The sequence below is a fragment of the Cicer arietinum genome, chromosome 2 (genome assembly GCF_000331145.2).
Source record: "Cicer arietinum cultivar CDC Frontier isolate Library 1 chromosome 2, Cicar.CDCFrontier_v2.0, whole genome shotgun sequence".
NCBI lineage: Eukaryota > Viridiplantae > Streptophyta > Magnoliopsida > Fabales > Fabaceae > Cicer > Cicer arietinum.
In genome coordinates, this window is record NC_021161.2 from 42,670,637 (window position 1) to 42,695,534 (window position 24,898).

The following is a 24,898-nucleotide window of genomic DNA, read 5'->3' on the forward strand; positions in this document are numbered from 1 at the left end:
CAGAAGTAGGATTGATACTGTCCAAGGAAGGCAATGAGGAGCTGATTGATCCTACAACTTTCAAGCAATTGGTAGGATCCTTGAGGTATCTATGCAACACAAGGCCATATATTGCATATAGTGTTGGACTGATTAGTAGATACGCGGAGAAGCCTATGATATCTCACTACATGGCAACAAAAAGGATTTTGAGATACATCAAGGAAACCAATGAGCTTGGCCTGTTGTATCCGACAAATTCGAATGGAGATGAAGTTGAACTTGTTGGCTTTATTGATGTTGACTGGTGTGGAGACAAAGATGATAGAAAAAGTACTACGGGCTATGTGTTTATGATCAAATAATTCACCACTTGTGAAGCTGAATATGTGGCTGCATCAATGGGGCCTTGCCAAGCTATGTGGCTGGCTGAATTAATGGCAGAACTGGGGCTAAGAAACAACAAGGCAGTAAAGATGAAGATAGATAATAAATCAGCAATAGATCTAGCAAAATATTCAAGTGTTCATGGAAGGAGCAAACGCATAGAAACAAGGTTCCATTTTCTAAGAGATCAAGTAATTAAAGGCAAGATAAAGCTAGAGCATTGCAATACTAATGATCAAAATGTTGACATCCTAACTAAAGGCTTGAAAAGGGTGAAGTTCCAAGAGATGAGAAACAAGTTTGGATTGACATCAATTGAATCACTTTGAATTAGGGGAGCATGTAAAATGTAATTCAAAATATAATATTAGAAGTTAGTTAGGATTGTTAGGAGTTGGTTAAGGTAGTTAAAATTCAGTTTTGTAAAACACTATTAATAAGTGTTTGAAATAAAAGCAAGGTTGGGCAGATTACTTGTATAACAAGTAACGTAGTTTTTCATTCAATTTTCATTCTTTCTTCGTTCCAATTTCAATTCCTATTATTCCTAAGATTTTTTCCAACAATCAATACATATTTGATAAAATAGTTATATAATTATTATTACAATTCTAGATAAAATTTATATATAAGAGAAAAATAAAGAAAAATATTTTGAAATCATACTGAATAATAAGATAATTGCTTAAATATATCAAATGATACATGAAGATTTATATAGCCAATGAATTACAATTAATTAATATAACTAACTATAACTAATCAACTATTGCACTGTATAGCTAATTAACTAATATGTTTTATAACTATCAACTATATCATTGCACCCACAAAATTAGAAACACTTTAACATTTACTAATTATAATCCTTTGTGTTTTCCTATATGAAATTGTTATATGATTTATTTTCATATTTAATACTATTAAATATATTTTTTTACTTTTATTGTGATCAACAATCATTCAACTATTTATCTCTCATATTGTTAAACATTTAATTACTTGCAAATAAAATTATTTAATAATTTTGTGGGAAAAAATATTTAATTTTAATAAGACAAGAATAAAGTTATTCAAACATATTGTATGTCTAGATAAGATTACATCATCTCTTTTATTTGTTGCTTATCTATCTTAATTTGTATCTACATCAAGAGCCTTATTTTGTACATTGATCAATGCTCAAACCAAATAGACAAGTAAAAAAATAAAGATATCACAATATAAAATCTTACATCTATTAAAATGGTTCTAACAGGACAAACATGCATCCGATAGAGTGCAACATCATGAAATCAATGAACCTCTAATTGTCATCATGTATATTGAAATCATGCACACACAAATAACATTCTTTTGTTTAGAATTCTAATGAAATTAATTAACCATCAAAGGTGGGTAAAGGTGTGAAAAAACTTAAAAAATCTTGGCAACATCTTTGACTAGACCACGATTAGCTTTTGCAAATTCTATGAACTCCTCATGCGAAATGAAACCGTCCCCATCAGTATCAATCTCCTCCATCATTCTTGTCACTTCTTCCGCGGTCACTGACCCGAGTGTTTTTAGCGCTTCTCCTAACTCGGCCGAAGAGATTTGGCCATCGCCGTTGGAATCGAAGCGCTTGAAAATGCGCTCCCTATCAGCTACATCTTGTGGATCTTCAGCCATTGTAATAACTATAAGCTTTGTGTGTATGACAACAAGTTTTTGGTTTTTGAAGTTGCAAAATTTGGAGATTGGTCATAGCTTAGGCCTAATAACTTGCTTTTTAAAGAGTTTGGAGGATTGATTTAATGTAAGGACATCCTTTAGTTTCGGAATTGTCTTATTTTATTGGCCACAACCAAAATAGCCTAGTTTACATCTTATTTACTATACTTATTTATGGTTGAAAATGTTCTAATCTTTTGTTTAGGAATTGAAGCGAAAGTATTCGGAGCTTTTAATAGTTGAAACGTTAAAGTGTTTAGACCATTGGTTTTATTTGCAATGAGAATGTGACAATATTTTTATGTCCACGTGGTTCTCTTTGAGGATAGCGACACCTATTTTCTTTTTATATGGGTATCTAAGAATTTATTTTTATTTTTATTTATAAGCGAAATGAGAATTACAAAACACAAGAAGCTAAATTGAGCACAAGATAAGTAAAAAATGTTAATCAACAAAATGAATAATATTTAATGAAGAAAAAGATGATAAGGGAAAAAATGATATAGTATTTTGTCGAGGGAGTCCGAGTGCGAGAACAACAACGGACCAAATGTTCTAAAATTCAAAAGAAACTTTGAAGTTATATCTCAACCCAAAACATTAAATCTTATATATCCAACATTTCTTCAATTTCTAATTCATGAGAGACTGGTCACTCATGGTTAAATTCCAACAATATTGTACCAATTAAGATAGTGTTTATATCTTTTAACCTCTTTTGTTCCTTAAAGATAACTTTAAAGTTTAAGAATTAGAGCTTTTTAATAAAATTTAGGATCAAAGGTTTTCTCCCAAACAAATAATTTTAGCTTTTAAAGTATTTTGATTATTTTTTGCCAAAAAAAAAGTATTTCAATAACAAATAAAAATTTGACCTAAATATTTTTTGTTCTTAAATTTCAAATTTAACATTGAAAGTAAATGATGGTCTTAAAAAAATACAAACATCTGCAATCCGTGCAAATACCTGTGCATTTTGTTAATGTCAATATAAAAAACAATAAAACATTTTATTGGTGATGATGAAAACTATCCATATGAATGGATCGCATCAAATTATTTAGAGGTATGTTTGTGTTGGGTGGGTTCACTCTCCAAGTGAAACCAACTAATTTTTATTAGTATTATTATTATTATAATTATTATTATTATTGAAATAAAAGAAAGAAAAAAAAAAGGTTTTAATGGGCTTGACCCATGTGAGAAAGAAAGGGGATTTAAATTCCTAATATAATAATAAAAGGAATAGTATCAAAAGAAGAAACATAGGAACGACAGCCAGAGAAGAAAAAGAAAGGTTTTGCTTCGGTGGTAATAGGTGTATAGCAAACTTGCTCCGTTTGATCTACAAATTTAGTATGTTATTCCTACCACTGAGTTTATTATTTTAATATACAGTCGGAGTAGTTTTATCTTCTCTGAGAATTACTTTGACATACTCACTTTAGTGGAAGGTTGTTATTGTCGATTGATGTCCCTATTGTTATTAGGAAGACTCTGGTGTACCCATTAATTATTATAGTGGAAGTTTTTACTGGACTAGGTCTCGTAGTTTTTATTCTCTCAATTTGAGGGAAGTTTTCCACATTAAAAATTGTGTTTGTCTCATATTTAATTTTATCCCAATTATTATTACTCTTGAAATTGTATTTTCTGTTTGAACATTTATCTGCACAGGTGACGAAAAAAATATTCCACATTATTGAGATAGGTATCTCTGGGTTTTTTTTCCAACAAAGTGGTATCTAGAGCTTGGTTAATTTGATTTGTGCAATTAAATAGAGGAGGAAAATAAAGGTCTTAATATGATTAAACTCAACTCTTCTAATTACACACTTTTGAAGACTCCCATGGAAGACGTGTTATACAGTAAAGATTGTATGACCCTATTGAGGGTAACACTGTTAAACCCGCAGATAAATCTGACGCTGACTAGAAGAAGATGAATAGAAATGTTGTGGTGTTGATCAAATAGTGGTTGGATCTGAGTGTATATCCACATTTGAAACTGAAATAGATGCTAACAAGATGTGGGAAAAATTAAAAGAGTTGTATGAACAAAAGAATGTGCAAAATAAAGCATTCTTGATTCGGAAGCTGGTGAATATGATATACAAAGATGGGGATTCAATGGCAGAGCATATGAGTATTTTTCAGAATACAGTGAATTAGTTGACAACCACATAAATTAAATTAGATGATAAGTTGCAAGCGTTGTTATTATTGAGTTCTTTGCTTGATAATTGGGAAGTCCATGTTGTGACGTTAACCAATTCAACTTCAAGTGGAAAGTTGAAAATGTCAACAGTTAAAAAAAGCATGTTGAATGAAGAATCTCGAAGAAATGAACGTGGTTTGATTGGTTCTTCCTCAAATTCAAAAGCATTAGTTACAAAGTCACGGAGGAGAAGTCAATCTAGAAATTTCCATAGACACGACTCTAAAAGTCGTAGCAAGTCGAGAACTAGAAAAGAAGTGATATGCTATCATTGTGGCAAAGCGGGTCACATAAAAAGAAATTGCAGGTTCCTTAAGAGAGATCAATCAAGGGAAAAAGATGAAGACAAATAGAAGGAAAATGATAAAGATACAACAACAATTGCATCTGTTAATAATGTCTACATTGTTTGTGATGATAATTTCATAAACCTTGCATGTCAGGATTCAACTTGGATTATTGATTCGGGTGTCTCGTATCATGTTACTCCTAAGCGTGATTTCTTCTCATCTTATAGTGCTGGTGATTTTGACATGATAAAAATGGGAGATGAAGGAGTATGTAAAACTATCGGTATGGGAGATGTTTGGGTTGAAACTGGGATTGGTTGCAAGCTTCAATTGAAGAATGTTAGACATGTTCCTGATATTCATCTCAATTTGATTTGGGTGAAAGCCTTGGATATCGATGGTTATCACACTTACTTTAGTTGTGGTGGTATATGTAAAATCACCAAAGGGTCCCCTAGTGGTTGCAAAGGAGCAAAGTTTCACTTCTCTCTATAGGATGCCTACGAAGTTATGCAAGGAAGAAGTGAATGCAATTGAAGATGCATCTTCTGATTTATGACATATGTGCCTCGGTCACTTGAGTGAGAAAGGACTCAACATACTTGCGAAGAAAAATTTTCTTCGTGCGAAAGGTACGTCTTTAAAAACTTGCACTCATTGTTTGCTGGAAAACAACATAGAGTTTCTTTTCATAATATTGGTCCTCATATGAGCCAAAATATTCTTGATTTAGTTTATACTGATGTTTGTATGATGGATAGTAAATCTCTTGGTGGTGAATCATATTTTGTTACTTTTATTGACGACCACTCTAGAAAAGTGTGGGTCTTTCCTTTGAAATCTAAAGACCAGGTATTTGGAGTCTTCAAGCATTTTGGTGCAAGTGTTGAAAATGAAAAAGGGAAGGAAATTGAAATGTGTTCAGTCAGATAACGGTGGTGAATACATATGTCAATTTGAAGAGTATTGTAGAGAGCATGGAATCAGGTTTGAGAAAACAATTCCAAATACACCTCAACAAAATGGTGTTGTGGAGATAATGAATCGTATGATTAATGACATAATCAGATGTATGCTCTCTCATGCAAAATTATCAAAATCCTTTTGGGGTGAAGCAATGAAAACTGGAGTGAATTTGATCAATTTTCTCCTTCTATTCCACTTGATGGTGATGTTCCAAATAAAGTTTGGACAGAGAAAGATGTCATTTACCGTCGTTTGAGAGTTTTTGACTGCAGATGTTTTGTTCACGTTCCAAGAGATGAAAGGTCCAAGCTTGATAGTACATCCAAACATATCCTCCACATGAGTATGTGATGATCAATGATAGTGGAGAGCCAGAGTACTATCAAGAAGCTATTACAAATGTTGATAAAGAAAAGTGGTTGAAGGTCATGTAAGAATAGATGAATTCTTTGCATGAGAATCACACATTTGATTTGGTAAAGTTGTCTAATGACACAAAAGCACTCAAGAACAAATGGGTATACAAGATAAAGGCAAAAGAGAATAATTCTTAACTAAGATACAAAGCAAGATTGGTTGTGAAAGGTTTTAATCAGAGAAAAGGTATTTACTTTAATGAAATTTTTTCACTTGTGGTGAAGATGTCCTCTATCCGAGTTGTGCTTGGGTTAGCAGCTAGTTTGAACCTAGAAGTTGAACAATGAACAACTTGATGTAAAAACTGCATTCCTTCATGGTGATTTAGAGGAAGAGATCTATATGGAGCAACCAGAGGATTTCGAAGTCAAAGGTAAAGAGTAGCTTGTGTGTAAATTGAAGAAAAGCTTGTATGGGCTCAAGCAAGCACCTCGACAATGGTATAAGAAATTTGATTCTTTCATGGAGAAGCATGGGTACGGTAAAACTACTTCTGACCATTGTGTGTTTGTCAAGAAATTCTCTGATGATGATTATGTTATTCTCTTGTTGTATGTGGATGACATATTGATTGTTGGTCATGACACTAAGAAGATTCAATCTTTAAAGAAATATTTGAACAAGTCTTTTGAAATGAAAGACTTGGGTCCTGCAAAGCAAATTCTGGGAATGAGAATTACTCGTGATAGAAAGAATAATAAATTGTGGTTGTCTTAACACAATTACATTGAGAAAGTTTTAGAGAGATTCAACATGAGCAATTGCAAACCTGTTAGTACTCCACTTGCTACTCATTTTAAATTGAATTCTTATCAATGTCCTACAAGTGAGAAAGACAAAGAAGATATGAAGAATGTTCCTTATGCATTCGTAGTTGGAAGTTTGATGTATGTTATGGTATGCACAAGACCAGATATTGCCCATGCAGTTGGAATTGTTAGTCAATTTCTCTCTAATCCTGGTAAATATCATTGGCAAGCAGTGAAGTGGATTTTCAGATACCTTAAAGGCACTTCCAAAGTGTGTTTATGCTATGGAGGTGGTGAACCTGTGTTAGATGGCTACACATATGGAGATATGGCATGTGATCTTGATTCTAGAAAATCTACTTCTGATTATATGATGACGTTTGTATGGGGAGCTGTGTCTTGGCAATCAAGGTTACAAAAACTTGTTGTTTTATCCACTACTGAAGTCGAGTACATTGCAGCAACTAAAGCTTCCAAAGAACTCTTGTGGATGAAGAAATTCCTACATGAGTTAGGCCTCAAGCAAGACAAGTTTGTGTTATTGTGTGATAGTTAGAAAGCGATTCATCTTAGCAAGAATGCGACTTTTCATGCAAAGTCGAAGCATATTGAAGTGCAGTATCATTGGATACGAGATGCACTGGAAATGAAGTCATTTTTAATTGAGAAGATTCATACTGATGAGAATGGTTCACATATGATGACGAAGACCTTGCCTGTGTCGAAGATGATATGTTGTAGAAAGAAAGCCGACATGGTTGAGTAGTACCTTCCCACTTGAGTCGTGAGGGGGAGATGTGTTGGGTGGGCTCACTCCCCAAGTGAAACTCAGTAGTTTTTATTAGTATTATTATTATTATAATTATTATTGAAATAAAAGAAAGAAAGAAAGAAAGAAAGAAAGAAAGAAAAAAGGTTTTAATGGGTTTGGCCCATGTGAGAAAGAAAAGGGACTTAAATTCCTAATATAATAATAAAAGGAATAGTATCGAAGGAAGAAATATAGGAACGGCGGTCGTAGAAGAAAAAATAAAGGTTTTGGTTCGGTGGTGGTAACATGTGTGTAGCAAACTTGTTTCGTTTGATCTACAAATTTAGTATGTTATTCCTACCACTGAGTTTATTATTTTAATATACAGTACAAGTAGTTTTATCTTCTGTGAGAGTTACTTTGACATACTCACTTTAGTGGAATGTTATTATAAGGTTGTTATCGTTGATTGATGTTCCCTATTGTTATTAGGAAGACTCTGGTGGAATATTGTTATAAGGTTGTTATTGTTGATTGATGTTCCCTATTGTTATTAGGAAGACTCTGGTTGAATATTGTTATAAGGTTGTTATTGTTGATTGATGTTCCCTATTGTTATTAGGAAGACTCTGGTTGAATATTGTTATAAGGTTGTTATTGTTGATTGATGTTCCCTATTGTTATTAGGAAGACTCTGGTTGAATATTGTTATAAGGTTGTTATTGTTGATTGATGTTCCCTATTGTTATTAGGAAGACTCTGGTTGAATATTGTTATAAGGTTGTTATTGTTGATTGATGTTCCCTATTGTTATTAGGAAGACTCTGGTTGAATATTGTTATAAGGTTGTTATTGTTGATTGATGTTCCCTATTGTTATTAGGAAGACTCTGGTTGAATATTGTTATAAGGTTGTTATTGTTGATTGATGTTCCCTATTGTTATTAGGAAGACTCTGGTTGAATATTGTTATAAGGTTGTTATTGTTGATTGATGTTCCCTATTGTTATTAGGAAGACTCTGGTTGAATATTGTTATAAGGTTGTTATTGTTGATTGATGTTCCCTATTGTTATTAGGAAGACTCTGGTTGAATATTGTTATAAGGTTGTTATTGTTGATTGATGTTCCCTATTGTTATTAGGAAGACTCTGGTTGAATATTGTTATAAGGTTGTTATTGTTGATTGATGTTCCCTATTGTTATTAGGAAGACTCTGGTTGAATATTGTTATAAGGTTGTTATTGTTGATTGATGTTCCCTATTGTTATTAGGAAGACTCTGGTTGAATATTGTTATAAGGTTGTTATTGTTGATTGATGTTCCCTATTGTTATTAGGAAGACTCTGGTTGAATATTGTTATAAGGTTGTTATTGTTGATTGATGTTCCCTATTGTTATTAGGAAGACTCTGGTTGAATATTGTTATAAGGTTGTTATTGTTGATTGATGTTCCCTATTGTTATTAGGAAGACTCTGGTTGAATATTGTTATAAGGTTGTTATTGTTGATTGATGTTCCCTATTGTTATTAGGAAGACTCTGGTTGAATATTGTTATAAGGTTGTTATTGTTGATTGATGTTCCCTATTGTTATTAGGAAGACTCTGGTTGAATATTGTTATAAGGTTGTTATTGTTGATTGATGTTCCCTATTGTTATTAGGAAGACTCTGGTTGAATATTGTTATAAGGTTGTTATTGTTGATTGATGTTCCCTATTGTTATTAGGAAGACTCTGGTGGAATATTGTTATAAGGTTGTTATTGTTGATTGATGTTCCCTATTGTTATTAGGAAGACTCTGATGTACCCATTAATTATTATAGTGGAAGTTTTTAATGGACTATGTCATGTGGTTTTTATTTTCTCAATGTTAAAAATTATGTTTATCTCATATTTAATTTTCTGCCAATTATTATTGTTTTGGAATTGTACGCCATTTATTGCAGAAAAAAAATATTTTACATTGTTGAGATAGTTATTTCTGATTTTTTATGTTTGAAAATTAAAAATGAAATAGAATGAATATACTCTCTTTATGACGTCGATGGGTTTCATCCAAAAATTGAATAGATCATAGAAGGGTTTATAAGCCTTCTAATTTGTGAACAATTTATTGAATAAGATTTACGATCTTAGAAGACATTGGTATCTAAACCAAGTACTCACACAGAAATATTTTAAATAGTCACACTTGAGACACAAAGCTGTCAAAATTCATTGAGCTCAATGAATCGACCCATTACTTCAATGAATCGAGAATCAACCCATTAGCTTATATTTAATTTGGGCTGGGTAGTAAAAAAAGGTAGTCCTAATTGGGTTCTTTTGGTCCAATCGAATTATCCCATATTTTCTTTGTTAAGACCAATTATCCTATATTGAAAATTGGGTTGGGACAGACTGACCCGTCAAACTGGTCCAATTCTAAGTATGTTTTGAAAAAATATTAATAAAAGGTTTAAAAATTATAAATAAAATTATATTTAGCTAAATCTTTTATAATTTAAAAGTTTATATTATAAATTTTTAATTCGGTTCAACTGAATAAAAAATTATACATATATTTCACGAAATAGATAATTTTAAGAAACTAATATATCATGTGACAAAAAATAGAGTAAATAAACAAAAACAAATTGAAATGGGCCGAGTTGACTCCTTATCCCACATAGCCCATAGTGGCTGAAAGAGCCTTCAAATTCGCAGCCTATTACAAGCAGATAAGTCTTAAGAGGTTTATACCATGCACCCCCACACATTAACCTCCCACTTCCTCCATCTAATTATATTTTTTATCCTTTTAATTATTTGTAAAACCCTCAAAAAAATTTAACACTCATTTTTTCACCTCTTCTTTCGAAACTTTACAAAATTCTCTCTTACATTCGAAAGTATCAAAATATTCGAAACAGAAAAGGTATGAAATATTCGAAATAAAGTTTTTGTAGAAATTGTTGAAACGTTCGAATTTTTTGAAATTTTCGAAATGAAAATTTTCTAGATATTGTTGAAACTTTCGAACGTTTTAGAAAATTTCAAAACAAAAGTTTCAAACTTTCGAACATTTAGAAATTTTCGAAATGAAAATTTACATATTTTTCAAACTTCGGAGGATTTCGAAATTTTTGAAATGGAACATCGCATAAATTTCAAAACTTTAGAATTGTTAGAAACTTTCGAAGTTAACAATTTACTAAAAGTTTAGCCTTGAGGATTTTTAATCCTTGATATAAACTTTCCATTTTTTAATTAACAAACTTTCTATTTTTTAAACTTTCCATTTTAATGTTTCAAAAATTTTGAAAAAAAAACTGGATATTAACATTTCGTAAGTTTTGTCTTGATGGAAACTTTCAAAAATCTAGAAAAAAAACATATTTCAAAACTTTAATGTTGTTCTAAAAGTTCGAAAATTCTAAAATAATTGTTTCGAAATTATGAAAAATTCAAAATTAAAAAAATTACTTATTTTTCATATTTCGAAAATTTGTAAACTTTCGAATGGTTGGGTAATATCTGTAAAGTTTCAAAAGAGGGGGTGAAAAAATGAATGCTAAAATTTTTTGAATAATAAAAAAGGACAAAAATATGATTTTAAATGGGATAAGAGGAAGAGAGATTAAGATGTGGGAGTGCTTAGTAGAAACCTCAAATCTTAATATAACTTATTTATATATGGGGCCGGTTGAGCCAACCCATTTTACAGCTATATCTAAATGAGATATATGCAATAACCAAATAAAATGTATATCTAATATAACTACTCTGTGGTGTGTATGTAGAGAGCAAATTCTAAAACTACCCAATTTGCAAAAGAAAATCACATTTATATATATCATATCCTAATGTTTAACAAATGCACAATATATTTGCATACCTAACAATAATTATAATAAGTGATGGAAAAATAAATCAACAAAAGGTAAACAATTTTTTCAAAATTAAATACATTAAGCTTGAAACTCTAAAAATTCAAGTAAACTCGCAATTGTCGCGGCATAAAATTTGATACGACAACTTTTAATTAGAGCCCTCTATTTTTATATATCATACTATTATTTTTGAAATGCAATTACACAAGTGGAATGACGTTGCAAAATGATAGTTTTTGATTGGATACATTGTAAAATTGGTTTACACTAATCTTATATATCCTTAAATTTCTTACTTATTGCATTAGCTTAAAAAGCCCCTAAAATTTACCAAAGAAAAAAAAAAGATGGGAATGAGAAATTAAGATACAGGCTTAAGTATAGCATTGAGAACAGTTTCCTTTGTAGGCAATGCTGGTATTGCACCTCTCTCCGTCACAGTCAATGCACCACAAGCATTTGCAAACTTGAGAGAATCTCTCAATTGTTCCTCTTTCTGCATGTTTAAACAACTATATTAGGTATATCCCCCATATTTAATTTATATATAAAAGTTTTTTTTATACTGTCAATCAATAATAACTATTAAATTATTGAAAATTGTTTGACTTCAGACATAACTACTTTTAAAGACACACGTGGTTGTGATTTGTCTACTAATTTTTTTACTTATATGAAATTTAATCTCATATTCCTAAATTTGAGGGACTGTTTGGATAAACAGTTGTTTGTTCATGCAGTAAGTACTTATCACTTAAGTGTTTATGTAAGTTGTTTCTACGGTTAAAGAAGTTGACAAAATTTTCTTTGATGATTCAACTAATAACTGTTCTACACACAATATGAGTTTTGTGGTTTTTTCTTTAAATATTTGGGATTGATGATATCAAAAGCAAAAATACAAAAAAGCTCACCTGAAGTAACGAAAGATCCGAAGCTAATTGTGATAGTATTCCAGCTACAAAAGCATCGCCGGCACCGGTAGTGTCAACAGCATCCACCTTCATTCCCTTCACTCTACCACTAAACTCCTACAAAGAAATAGATAGCACCGATTGCTAAGAAATATGACATCTATGAAAAGTGCGAGAGAAAAGCTTAAAACTCTATTATAGTGATATTTAATTATTAAAACAAGTAAATTAACTACATTAACAAAAATAATATTTAATTATCAAAAAATACTTAAATAAAACACATTTTTAAGATAACAATACCGCTATAGTGTGAATAAAATATGATGGTTTGGTTCAAATCTCGGGTGGTCGATTTTAAGTTATGTGAAACCATACCCAAACCAAAAGTGGTCAGGTTTATTTGGTTTGGTTCGATTTGGAGTTTGGACTCAAACAAGGAAAAAAAACAAACCAAATTTAAATAGTTTCGGTTAAATTTTTAGGTTCATTTGATTTGATTTTTATATCTAGACGAAACTCACAATCCACATAGTTTTGAATTTAGGTTGGAAGATGTAGTTTATTTTTCAATTACGGTGGAGCTTTTTTGTTGGGGACTTTGCGGTGTCCATAGCCATCCTACGTACCCAAGAAGCTCGCCAGCAGTTAGAGGCATGGCTTTGAAGATACATCATAAAACAAATTTTCTAGAAAACAGCATTTTTGGAAGGCATACCTTGGTGTAATACCTGCAGCCTTCTGCACCTTCAGTAACAAGGAGTAGCTTGAGATTTGAATGGAAAAGTTTTCGAACAACAGTGTCGTCGTATGGATCTTCGCCATTTGTAAGAAAAGAAATCTCTTCCTCACTTATCTGAAAAAATCAAATTGGTTCCGTTAGAGATGGTATTGTATTGTCACTCTATTTTACATATATGCTGCCTTGTTGATGGAAGAAGAACCTTAATGATATCTGCAGTGTCCCATATACTCAGAATTCCTTCTCTAGCACTCTCTGCAGAAGGCCATAAAGGAAGCCTCAGGTTAGGGTCATAAGACAGTACTACACCAGCTTCTTTTGCTGCCTTTGTCGCAGCTATGTGCGCCGATTTGCATGGTTCTGTTATAAGACTTATCGAACCATAATGAAATATCTTCGCCTGCCAGAAATTAATAACAGAACAATATTACGACAGCAATTTACTACGAATCACTGATACAGACATCAACATAGACACGACATTGACTCGTTGACATTGATAATAAATTGAAAAATAAAAGAAATTGAATGTAACTACATATATTAAGTGTCAATGATACAGACAAATTTATGAATTAGGTATAGAACGTTGAAAGAACGTAGACTCGGCAAAAGTTTTGATGTTTAGCCTATGATAATATTAAGGAAACATGAAAAGGAGTTCTTAAACCGCAGAAACAAAAACTAATATCAGCTTTCAAAGTCATGCTTTAGATTTTTAACCAGTCATTCATTGTGTTTGAACAAATCTGACAGTTGAATGAAGTTATATTGAGTAACTGAACTAGGTTAATACCAAATATTTAGCTCAAAAAAAATAGAACTAAGTTCACACCGAACATTTTGCCCAATAGTGCTTTATGTTTACCTTTCTGATTAAGTCCAAGTCTAGTTCATCTTCTTGGAGCAGCATATCAGCACTCGGATTACGATAAAACATGAACTCGCGTTCTCCATCACTTCTCAGCGTAACGAATGCTAAGGCAGTACGTGCACCAGGGTCAAAACGCATCCCTTGCTTGTTTACATTATTTTCCTTGAGTATATCAGCAAGCATATATCCAAATTCATCCTCGCCAACCTGTTCATTGCATGAAGCATTAAACTCTAGTTGAAATTGAGTTTGGAAGAGAACTTTAACCATGCCTTCTGATTCAAGAAAACTAAAATAGAGTAATGCCGAACAGCAGAAATTACGTAGTTAGGGGAGCAGTTGAAGATTAATTGTAACCACATAATTATGGACATATTTTATGTTTATATAACATGAAATATATGGTAATTCTTGTAAAATGGAGCTACTCGCCAAACCAGAAAGTGACCGAACCGTGTAAAAAACCAAGTATTATAATAATTTAAGGTAATTTTGGGAGCCTTAAATGAACCAAATATAGGGTAAGTTGTTAAATGAAGTTAAACATTGATAAAGTTGATAAATTTAGATGATTACAAATGTTCATGATAAGGGATTTCTAATTGTCATGTGATTAATACACTTGCTCCGTGTTCTTGTAAAGGCCCGACCTCTATAGAAGGGGCCTTGAGAAGAACCGAAGCATTCAATCCCAAGAGAAGTGAACAAATGTGGGGAACACTTGCTCACGTAAGAGTGTCTCTTGTGTGAGCAAGCATTTAACATTCACTAGGGTACTCAGATTTGTATGGTGATACACAATTTCGGGTAGATTGTCAAGTTTCTACAAAACTTATTAATCTTTTTTGAGATGGCAAACATTTAATTGAATGTTGACTTGCATATAAACAATAGATGTCAAACCACATAACGGTATGTTTTTATGTGTTCTCATCTTTGATCCTTGGCATGTGCAATTTTCCCCAAAAGATCCACATTTCAATGAATAAGCCAATGTTTGTTTCCTTCCCCTATAAAGAGTATAGAACGAACCTTGAGAAGTATCTATACAATACCTTTCCAATAAAAGCCGATGAACCTCCTAACCGGGATATGCCTACAGCAACATTAGCAGGAGCCCCACCTGGAGCCTTTTTAAATGCAGGTGCATCAGCCAACGAAACGCCGCTAATAGTTGGGACGAAATCAATGAGCATTTCCCCGAAACAAACCACTAGAGGTGACTCTTTTGTTTCAGGTGTCCCATTACCAGTCATTGCCTTTGTCTTTCCTATAACAAAGAAAAGTTTAGAAGTAAAAAAAGAGTTCACTACTTGTTATCTCCAGAAGTAAAACTAAAGAAACAAACAATGGAATCCTTTAAATCAAAAGCTCAAGTACACACATCTCAAATTGATGATAAAACTGCATCCTCCCCTTAGTTGTAACAAATGTATCCCAAAATAATAATAAAAAGTTGCTAACAAAAATAGAAACAGCAGAAGCTCATCTTTTGTTAGCAGTTCAACATTGGAGAGTCTTACCTAAAAAGTGAAACTTATAATTTAAGAGGTCCTCCCACCTAATATGCTAGTCTTTTGGGTTGGATTCTCCTTTTGGACTTGTACTCTTAACATTGTGCCTTCGTTGAGAGACTTGTGAAGGGTCGATAGAGGGTTTTGACCAGATAAAGTTGAGTGAAGTGTCGTGAACTAAAGGCCTTCAAGGACACCGACTCTCGAACGAAGGTGCATTGTTAGGAGTCGCACATTGAGGAGTCTTACCTAAAAAGTTAGGCTTATAATTCAAGGGGTTCCCCCCCACCTAATGGCTAGTCTGTTGGGTTGAACTCTCTCCCTTTGGTCTTATACTCCAAACATCTATGTAACCCTTCTATTGTGGCAAAATTATCAATAAATGCTTAAGCTTTGAATTTTAAATTTCCAGAATACCAATCTCCCTCACTCAATGTCATACAGTTTCAAGACATAACAAACATGCAAGTGAAGCATGCAACAACTACAAAAGCTTATTTCTTCAATTTTTTAAAGCTTCCAATCAAAAGGTATCTTTTACCATTACAAGCAAAACTAACACAAAAATTATGATAGTAAATTACTCCATCGGCATGAAAATACAGACTAAAAACAGAAAATTGATGAAAAGCAAGAATTGGATTGAATACCTTGAACTTTCAATCGAATGTTAGAAAGGGATAGAGGAGAAGGAAAAACGGAAGTTTTGACAGAAGATTGACTGAAGTTGACTGAACGTGGAGGGTTAGAAGGAACGGTTGTGAAGCCGAAAGAAGCACAATGAAGAGCCATGGATGGAACAAGGAAAGTACACAGCTTCAGAACAGTGTTGAAGGGGGTGAGAATTGAATCAATGGGGGGTATGGCTGAAATTATAGGGAATATGTTTCTTAGAATGATGTTTTTTTGTGTTGTTTGTTGGCAGTTTCTTTCTCAGCTACTACAACAAAATAAAGGAAACGATTTCCTATAATTTTTCATGTCTGCTCAATATCCGAAAATCCATGTTTTGTTCCGATCAATTAAATTTCTGAATTTAATAATACATGTGTTAATTCAATGTGTTTAAAATCGATAGTTTGTATTACAAAAAATAGTTAATTGAGTTATATTTACTAAAATTGTTTAATAAATTATAATAACTTAATAACATTCATTAAAAGTGTCCACTAAATAATATTTAAATTTTTTGAATTTATTATTAATAATATTAAATGTTAAATATTTAATAATATACAATAATTTCTGAATAGTTGTTTGATTAAAAATTATTATTAATTTATGTATTAAGAATGCAAATGTATCAAAAGTTTGAAACTCTTTAACTTATGAAAGTACACTAGAAGTTCACATGTAATAATTGTCATTTATACATAGTTTATTACGTACTAGTATATTATTTATTTATAATTTTGATTTTTCTATTATAGAATTTACAATTTCAACCTTCCAATTTTAAAAATATATAATATTTTATCAGTAATATATTTGAGGGTTTGTATTTTATGGAAGAAATCTAATGCATTTCATTAATGGTAAAATTATGAATATATGTTGAAGTATCATAAAAAACTTGAAAACAAATATTGAAAATATCTTTCTTTCTTAAAGTGTGTGAGTTTGACTCCTAGCAAATTCCACACGAGATTTAAGACATAAAAGAGAGAAAAAAAATCATTATTTAATTATATAATTGAATTTAGGAATATCTAAAGCAGTGCTCTCAAAATCGTTCACTACTGACTTAAAAGTATATTGTATTTGAAAATTGGAAGTTAAATGAGTACTCATCTAGATATAGTTAGGGCTGGACAAGGCTGCGCGACCCGCTTGCCACCGCCCGACCCGCTTCGGGTGAAAAGGAAATGGGTGGGTTGGATCGGCCCAATCGGATTTGCAGGTAACAAATTAGGGTTTAAGTGGGTTGATGCGGGCGGGTCCGGGTCCATGATTTCAAACCGTTGGTGACCGACTCGCCCGTATAAAAATATATATTATTATTAATATTAATAATTAATCATTTATTTATTGGGCTGGGACACTTACCACTCAAGCCCAACCCCAATTTCATTGTCATTTTTCTAAACCCTAGCCAACATTTCACTTTCTACGGCGGTCCACTTTCACAGGCTCCTCTCATCAGTTTCTCTCTCACTTCCACTTCAACCGTTCACACTTCCGTTTCTCTCCCACACTCAGTCTCACTATCATCTTCAACGATTCACTTGTGGCTTTCTCTATCGCTCAACCCTAAAAGGAGCAAGTATCTTGAGTCTTCAACGATTCAGGTTTTTTATCACTTATCTTTTTTTTAAACTATATGATTTCACAATTTAATCTATATGAGTCTTGTTTAAGTTGTTGTGTTAATAAATTTTAACCTTTTTTTTTTTTGCATGTCATTTTTTTGGTAGGATTTGACTAACAATATTTTTGCTTTTATTTTATATGCTTATTTAATTTAGATTGTTGTCAAAATACTCAAAGTATATGCATTTTCCAGATTTTAGAGGTGATACACCATCATAATACATTTATTGTATTTTTTATTCACTGATTTTAATTTATATGACTAACTTTTTTTTTGTATTTCATTATGTTGGTTTAATATTTTTCATGGATTTGTCTCTGAGTTTTCCATATATTTGTGTGTTTTTCACATATTTGAGAGGTAGAATTAAATCTTAATATATTCATTGTTGTTATTTTTTAGATTTACCAATTTTAAATGGAATGACTAACTTCTTTTTTTTTTTCATTTTCTTTCCTTATTGGTTTTATATTATATATTTTTGTGTGATTTTTATATGTTAATGAGTGTGTTTATTTTGCAGATTTACCGCCTTATAAGTCTTGTTAAAAGAAAACAAAGGTACTCCATTTTATTTTTCCATTTTAAGCTTTGTATTACATTTTTTCCAATGAATTTAATATTTGCAATTGTAAAGATAATTAATAATTATGAATATGATTTCTATCTACTGCTTTGATTTTTTGCTGGCATTGGACTGATGTTGTTTTATAGTCTTTCATGTTTGTTGCATAGCTATTTTGTACTCTAATTAGTATTACTAATTAATTTTTGTTCAATTTTTTAGACTGGCCAGCAAAGATGACAAGAGTGGACATTGATATTATTTGTACTGATTTTTTATAAGGACATTTGGACATATAGTTTAAGATCTTTAGATTTTATAAACATGAATATATAATGTATATTAAGTTTACATTTTAATGTTTAGAATTATAAATATGTTTGCATTTCAATTATAAATTGGCGGAGTATATATCAATGCTGAGATTTATAAACATGTTTAAAAATTGGTTAGGTATATATCAATTATGCTTTATAAAAAGAAATTGGGAAAAAAATGTTCAATTTATAACAAAAAATTAGAATAGTTAAATAAATAGAATTTTGAAAAGAAAAAAAAATAAAAACAGATGAAATGACTTTTTAATTAAAAAGTGACCATAAAATAAATGGACAAAAAAATAAAATGGCCAAAAAAAATGTTATTGGGCCGAAAAACCAATAAAATGGCCAAAAAAAATGTTATTGGGCCGAAAAATTTAAACCCGCATGAACCCACCCGCCTAACCCGTCACCCGATTATCCGTTACCCGTCTAACCCGAATTCATTATTGGGCGGAAATGGGCTTGTAGAATCCACCTGCGAATTGGGTCGGTTGGGGTTTTTGGGTGCGAACCCGCCCTACCTGTCCCGTTGTCCACCTCTAGATATAGTTTCTTTTGTGATATAAACTAATGATAATTTTGATGATATAGACATGAGTTGACAAGTGAAAGTCGACTAAACAATGTCACATTTTGATGATATAGACATGAGTTGACAAGTGAAAGTCGACTAAACAATGTCACATTATCAACTCAGTAGACCGGAGCATTACACTTGTCCCATAACAAATTTTAATCCTAAATTAAGTATAAAAATAAGTTAAGTTGATCTATATTTTACGAGATCTAAAGGTAGCCCGATTGAAAAAATCAATGTTTAGGTGTGATATATTATTTGTCTTCGACTTATTTTACTTTTGAGTTTATTCTTTTTGAAAGTTCAATATAGTTGATTAACGTATTTAGAAGTCTATTTATTATTAATTTGTTCTAATAAGTAATTTGACAAATGTTTAAATAAATCACATTGTTTAGTCTTTATAAAATTATTTTATAAACTGATTTATTTTTTACTACAACGAAATATGTTTTAACTTTTAAATTTTTGAACTATTTTTTGCAACATGTTTAGAACATTATTAAAAGTTCATTCTCATACATTTATAATTTTTTAACTTGAGATAAATTAAATATAAATTTTTTAAATGTCATATGTTCAAGATAAAAGTTCTAAAAATATGAATCTTGAAATCGAATTTTAAATTCATTTTTATGGAGGAACTTTTTATAGTGTAGTAAACATATATACCAAAAAATAATTAAAAAAGATATATTAATGTTCCAATAAAAACTAAAATCGTTTGCATAATAATTTTATAAGAATTAAAATAGATGATTTTTTTTTACTGAAACTAAAAAATAAAATTTAAAATTATATAAAATCTAAACTTATTTAATCATTTGTTTTAATAAACTAAGTTTTTTATATATAATCACATTTAATCATTCTCCAAAATAATATATATATATATATATATATACATATAATTTTGGGTTTTATATATATATATATATATATATATATAATAATTTATATCATATTTTTATAAAAATTTACGTCCGATAAATAAATAAAAAATCATATGAAAAAGAAACTTTTATAAGTTATTTATGATATCACATTTCTCAAAATACAAATGAAACGCATTACACATTTTTTCTCTTATAAAACAATGTAATCTCAATAAATTTGATTTAGCTATAATTTCTAATTTTAATTCCAAAAACTTACTAGTATTTATAATGTTTTCATACAAAAAGTCATTTCTAATTAAGTAAAATACAACTTATAACTCTCATTTTTAGTATCATCTATTTGTTGAGTATTGGACTCCCTTCCTATGTGGAGAAATGCCTAAATATTGTAGTCCATGTGCCTCACTTATTTGAGTGGAGAGTGATCTAATTAAGGTTACAAGAGAGAGATTATTTTGATAGGAAAGACAACTACCAAAAGAGAAAAGAGAAGAGTAACCATATTCCCGATTTTGTTAAATCAGTCTCAGAAAACGATTGTGCATTCGTTAAACGTTGGATCGGACTGATTTTTGGACAACGGGTTCGCAACATTCAGTTCTTCATTTTCAACAGTCAAATCGGTGAAACGACGTCTAGAGGGGGAGAAATCATGCTCACACAGCAGCAGGTTTTTGGGTATTTTTATTCTTCTTGCTTTTCATTTGTAGTCTTTAGTGCTTTGTTATTTTGGCTGGTTGTATACACAATTTGTGCATCATTTTGACACTCTCTTGTACCCTTATTTGATTATAGTGAAGCTATTTCATTGGTCTTGACGACCCGTGATTTTTACACTTGCATTGAGGGGTTTTCCACGTTAAAATATCGGTGTTCATTATGTCTTTTTATTTTGATTAGTTTGCTGCCATATATTTATTGTTGCTCCTCACAGGTTCTTGCAAGTTTGGGAAATTTTATATCCGTTGCGTATTACTTGTTATTGTGTTTCTGTATTTATTGCCATCAGAGTGGCATCAGAGCTCTTGGTTGAAGGACTATTTGACTTGCTTGAAGGATGGAGGCAAATATGTATATAAAGATGATATGCTTGAATGGTACTAATTACCATTTGTGGAAGGGCAAGATGAAAGATTTGTTATTTGTGAAGAAAATGCATCTTCCTATTTTTTCTAAAAAGTCGGTTGATAAATCTAGGGAAGAATGGGATTTTGAACATCAACAGGTATGTGGTTTTGTTAGGCAATATGTAGAAGATAATGTTTATAATCATATTGCTAATGAGAAAAATGCAAAAATTATGTGGGATAAGATAGAGACTTTGTTTGCCTCTAAATCAGGGAATAATAAATTATTCTTACTGAATAGTTTCATAAGTTTCAAATATAAGGAGGAAATATCTATTGCGGACCACTTGAGTTAATTTTAGGGGCTCCTTTATCAAATGTCTGGAATGGGTATCAAGTTTGATGATGAGATATTGGAACTATTTTTACTGTTATCTTTACTAGAGTCTTGGGAGACATTTCAGGTTTCTATAACGAGTTCAGCCCCTAATGATGTTGTTTATTTGGAAACAGCTAAGGGTGATGTTTTGAATGAGGAGATGAGAAGGAAGGCGCAAGGTTCTTCATCTCAATATGAAGTTCTTGTCACTGAAAATAAGGAGAGAATTCAGAGAAAAAAAAAGAAACGAAGGGTGGTAGAGAAAATAGCATAAGCAAGTCCAAGTCTAGATACAAAAATGTGGAGTGTCATTATTGTCATAAAACATAACACATACAAAAGAATTGTTTTATGTGGAAAAAGGAGAACAAAGGCAAGAAGGGTAAGCAAAAACAAATGGGTCGTGATGATGATAGTGATGATGATCGTGTTACTACTGCTACTAGTGATGATCTTGTTATTCTCCATGACTATGAGTCAATTAATATTGTATTTCATGAGAGCAAGTGGATAATGAAGTAACAATGTCGATTTACAAAAAAGAGGGGTTTGAATTGTAAATGTACCTTTTTAAAAATTCCTGTTAAAAGTTGAGAAAATAACTCAAGATTGATCTTGGTTATGAAAACAGAAAACGAAGAACGTTCTTGGTTTTAGTAGTAAAACGGAGAACGTTCCTTGATTAGTTGAAAACAGAAAATCAGTTTATGTTTTAATTAATTCAGTATGATAGAGAGATAAGATAGAGAGTACCACACAAAGATTTTATCCTGGTTCACCCAACATGGGTTACGTCCAGTCCTCACACTGTGAGATTTTCCACTAAGTGTAAAAGAACTTCCTTGAACTTACAACACCTAGTCTTAGATCAACCTTGATCTATTTCAACCTCTAATGCTTTCTACCCAGAAAGCAATACAAGCACCTATCTAACCTTGATAGGAAATAATCTTAAAACAAACTATAAAGAAGCAACTGACTAATGCGATGGAGGGTAGAGGGCCAACAGAAGGAGTAGAGGGGCCATCAGTAGCGGGAAAGTTCAAAAACTGACTAATGCCAAAGATAGAAGAACTGGTTTTCTGAGGTGAAACAAACAGTGGAGACATGGTAGAGAAAAATGGATTAGACAGGAAGGTACTGAAGTCATGGTTAGGGGAGTGAAGGGGTTGAGAGTAAGAGGGAGCGACTGAGGATGAAATGTTGGATGTTTGGGCAAAAAGGGTGGAAGGTGTGGGGATATGTTCTGGAGAATGTTCTGGAGGAGGTGGAGAACGTTCTGGTGGTGGTGAACGTTCTGGTGTAGGGATTTTTTCTGAGATTTCTTTAGGAGGTGATGAGAATGAAATAGGATTCCTGCTGATCTTTTCCTTTTAATAGAGGTAGCACAGGATGGATGAGTGGGTGTTGGAGCAGAAGAGGCTTTACGCATATGAGAAAAAAATTTGGTGGAGAATTTGGAAATTTTTATCAGAGATTTTTCAGATGCAAGAGATACTCCAAAATGCCTGAAGATTTTAGTCAGTACCATGCCATAGGGCACAATATTCTTTCTGTAATCCTTTTTGGCTGCACAAATCATGTGCTGGAGAATGACATAAGGTAGATTCAATCTCTTGCAGTTTAGAAGATGATGAATGAGCAAGGCATCATTATCATATACATACTCATGGCTTCCACAGTGTGGAATCAAGGTATGTTGGCACATGTTGTTGAAGACCTTGGGAAGAGGCTTAAGATAGGTTGCCAAATATCGTGTGGAGTCTTCTTCAAATAAATCAGCCAAAACTTCTGTCTTTCGAAGTCCCAAAGCCGAATACCAGTGGTCACCAAAAACAGATGGCCCTTCTGTTGGTAGCTGAAGAATGGTGGCCAAAATATCTGGAGTCAATTTGATTTCTACTCCTTTAATTGTTGAGATGAGTAGAGATTTGTCCGCAAACGTTTTGGCATTGCAGTAGAATGCGCGGACAACATCTGGAAAATAAGATTCAGAGATCTTTAAGAATGATGTCCAGCCAAGAACATCAGTATGGTGCTGAACAGCATTTCCATCTACAACAAGATTGTCAAAGACAAAAATTCGGCCAATCCCAATTGGGCGTTGAGCCCATTTTTCTTGGAAGATTTTTGTTTTGGCAGGAGAAATCAGAGGAGGATTAGTCTGTTTTGGTTTCTTAGCTGGGGGAGATGGTTCAGAGGCAGAAGATGTTGAAGTAGAGGAGGCTAGAGGAGTCGGAGAACGTTTGGTTTGTTTTGGTGGGGAAGGTTGCGAATGAAGAGAAGATTCTGGCGGAGGAGCAGCCTGAGCAAGAGAACGTTCTTGTGGTGGGGAACATTCTAGAGAATGTTCTGGAGAGGTGGGTTTCTGAAAGTTTTTGATGTTTTGTTTGGGAGCAAACGTTTTTCTTCTTTGAGGATTTGGGAGATTTTTTCGAGCAAGAAATTGAGCAATGGTCATTGTGATTTTTGTTTTCATGATTTTAGTTTGTGGTTTGTGGTGAAAGGGGGGTTATTGCTGACTTGTAGAAGGGGAAACAATTTTGTTGATCGATCTTTGTTTTTTATGTGGAGGAGTTGATTGCGATGGTTCAAAGGAGAAGACAGATTTTGAGGGTGTCGAAGGTTTAGTGGTTGTTGATGGATGTTGTGGTGGTGGTGTTGCTGCTGTGGGCGCCGTCTTCATCTGTGGTTCAGGTTGTGTTGGTGTTTTTGCTACTGGGGGGCACGAATCAGAAGAGTCATCACTTTCAGAGTCTGAAATGATGAAATAATGTGGTTTAGGGTAGGGCGAATGTATAGTGGTGGAAGAAAGGTAGACAGAGGAATAAGGTTGAGAACCTCTTGACTAGTGTTAGAAGAAGGAGAGGCAGAAGAGGTGTGTGGTGAAGTTGGACGAGGTGGTGGAGATGGTGAACGCTCTATGGAATGGTATGAAGAAGATGAAGAGGGTGGTGTATAGGGAGAGGCATTTTTGCGTGCTGGCTGTTTGGTTCGAGCCATGGTCGTTTTTGAGAGAGGAATGGTGAAGAAGATGAACAGTGAAAGTGGTATTTAAAGAGAGAGAAGGTTAGTCCAGCTTTTTGGGGAAAAGAAGGTGAGAAGAAAACTGTTTTCTGACTTGAGAAGATGGAGAGAAAAAGGTGGAATAATGATGAGCATGCTGCCCAATAGTAAATGGGAAAAGCATTTTGGGGGATTGGAGAGTGTATGTGTCAGCATTCTAACACCAGACACAAGGGCACGTGTAATAAATGCCAAGATTTGCCTTTTTTATTTAGAGAGGAAAAAGCAGACTGTTGCTTTTTCCAAAACGGAGAATGATGAATCGCAAAACGGAGACTAATAAACGATCTCCGTTTTCTGCAGAAGCAGATTTTAACCAGA

At 32.5% G+C, this 24,898-nt stretch overlaps 2 protein-coding genes and 1 long non-coding RNA gene across 3 annotated transcripts; 1 reads left to right on the forward strand and 2 right to left on the reverse strand.

Moving 5' to 3' along the window:
• Positions 1-1,582: 1,582 nt before the first annotated feature.
• Positions 1,583-2,105, reverse strand: LOC101495291 (polcalcin Nic t 1-like). Its single transcript, XM_004490748.4, has one exon. The coding sequence runs from the start codon at positions 2,035-2,037 to the stop codon at positions 1,783-1,785; it is 255 nt and encodes an 84-aa protein (XP_004490805.1). The 5' UTR covers positions 2,038-2,105; the 3' UTR covers positions 1,583-1,782.
• A 9,455-nt stretch (positions 2,106-11,560) lies between these two features.
• On the reverse strand, positions 11,561-16,379 carry LOC101495617 (probable fructokinase-6, chloroplastic). The gene is made up of 7 exons (XM_004490749.4): positions 16,041-16,379; positions 14,932-15,146; positions 13,871-14,083; positions 13,205-13,402; positions 12,979-13,116; positions 12,261-12,377; positions 11,561-11,842 (listed from the first exon to the last, which is right to left on the reverse strand). The coding sequence occupies exons 1-7, from the start codon at positions 16,180-16,182 to the stop codon at positions 11,708-11,710; spliced, it is 1,158 nt and encodes a 385-aa protein (XP_004490806.1). The 5' UTR covers positions 16,183-16,379; the 3' UTR covers positions 11,561-11,707.
• Positions 16,380-17,445: 1,066 nt separating this feature from the next.
• Positions 17,446-18,643, forward strand: LOC113785380 (uncharacterized). The gene is made up of 3 exons (XR_003471441.2): positions 17,446-17,678; positions 18,225-18,262; positions 18,489-18,643. It is a non-coding gene; the product is annotated as an uncharacterized lncRNA (long non-coding RNA).
• Positions 18,644-24,898: the final 6,255 nt, after the last annotated feature.

Bases quoted from the DNA above. Each gene is read 5' to 3' on its own strand.
- LOC101495617 (XM_004490749.4), bottom strand. From the start codon at position 16,182: ATGGCTCTTCATTGTGCTTCTTTCGGCTTCACAACCGTTCCTTCTAAC. The intron at 15,147-16,040 runs GTATTCAATCCA...TCTTTGTTATAG, and splicing joins CATTCGATTGAAAGTTCAAG to GAAAGACAAAGGCAATGACT. The intron at 13,403-13,870 runs GTAAACATAAAG...AATTTCTGGCAG, and splicing joins ACTTGGACTTAATCAGAAAG to GCGAAGATATTTCATTATGG.
- LOC101495291 (XM_004490748.4), bottom strand. From the start codon at position 2,037: ATGGCTGAAGATCCACAAGATGTAGCTGATAGGGAGCGCATTTTCAAG.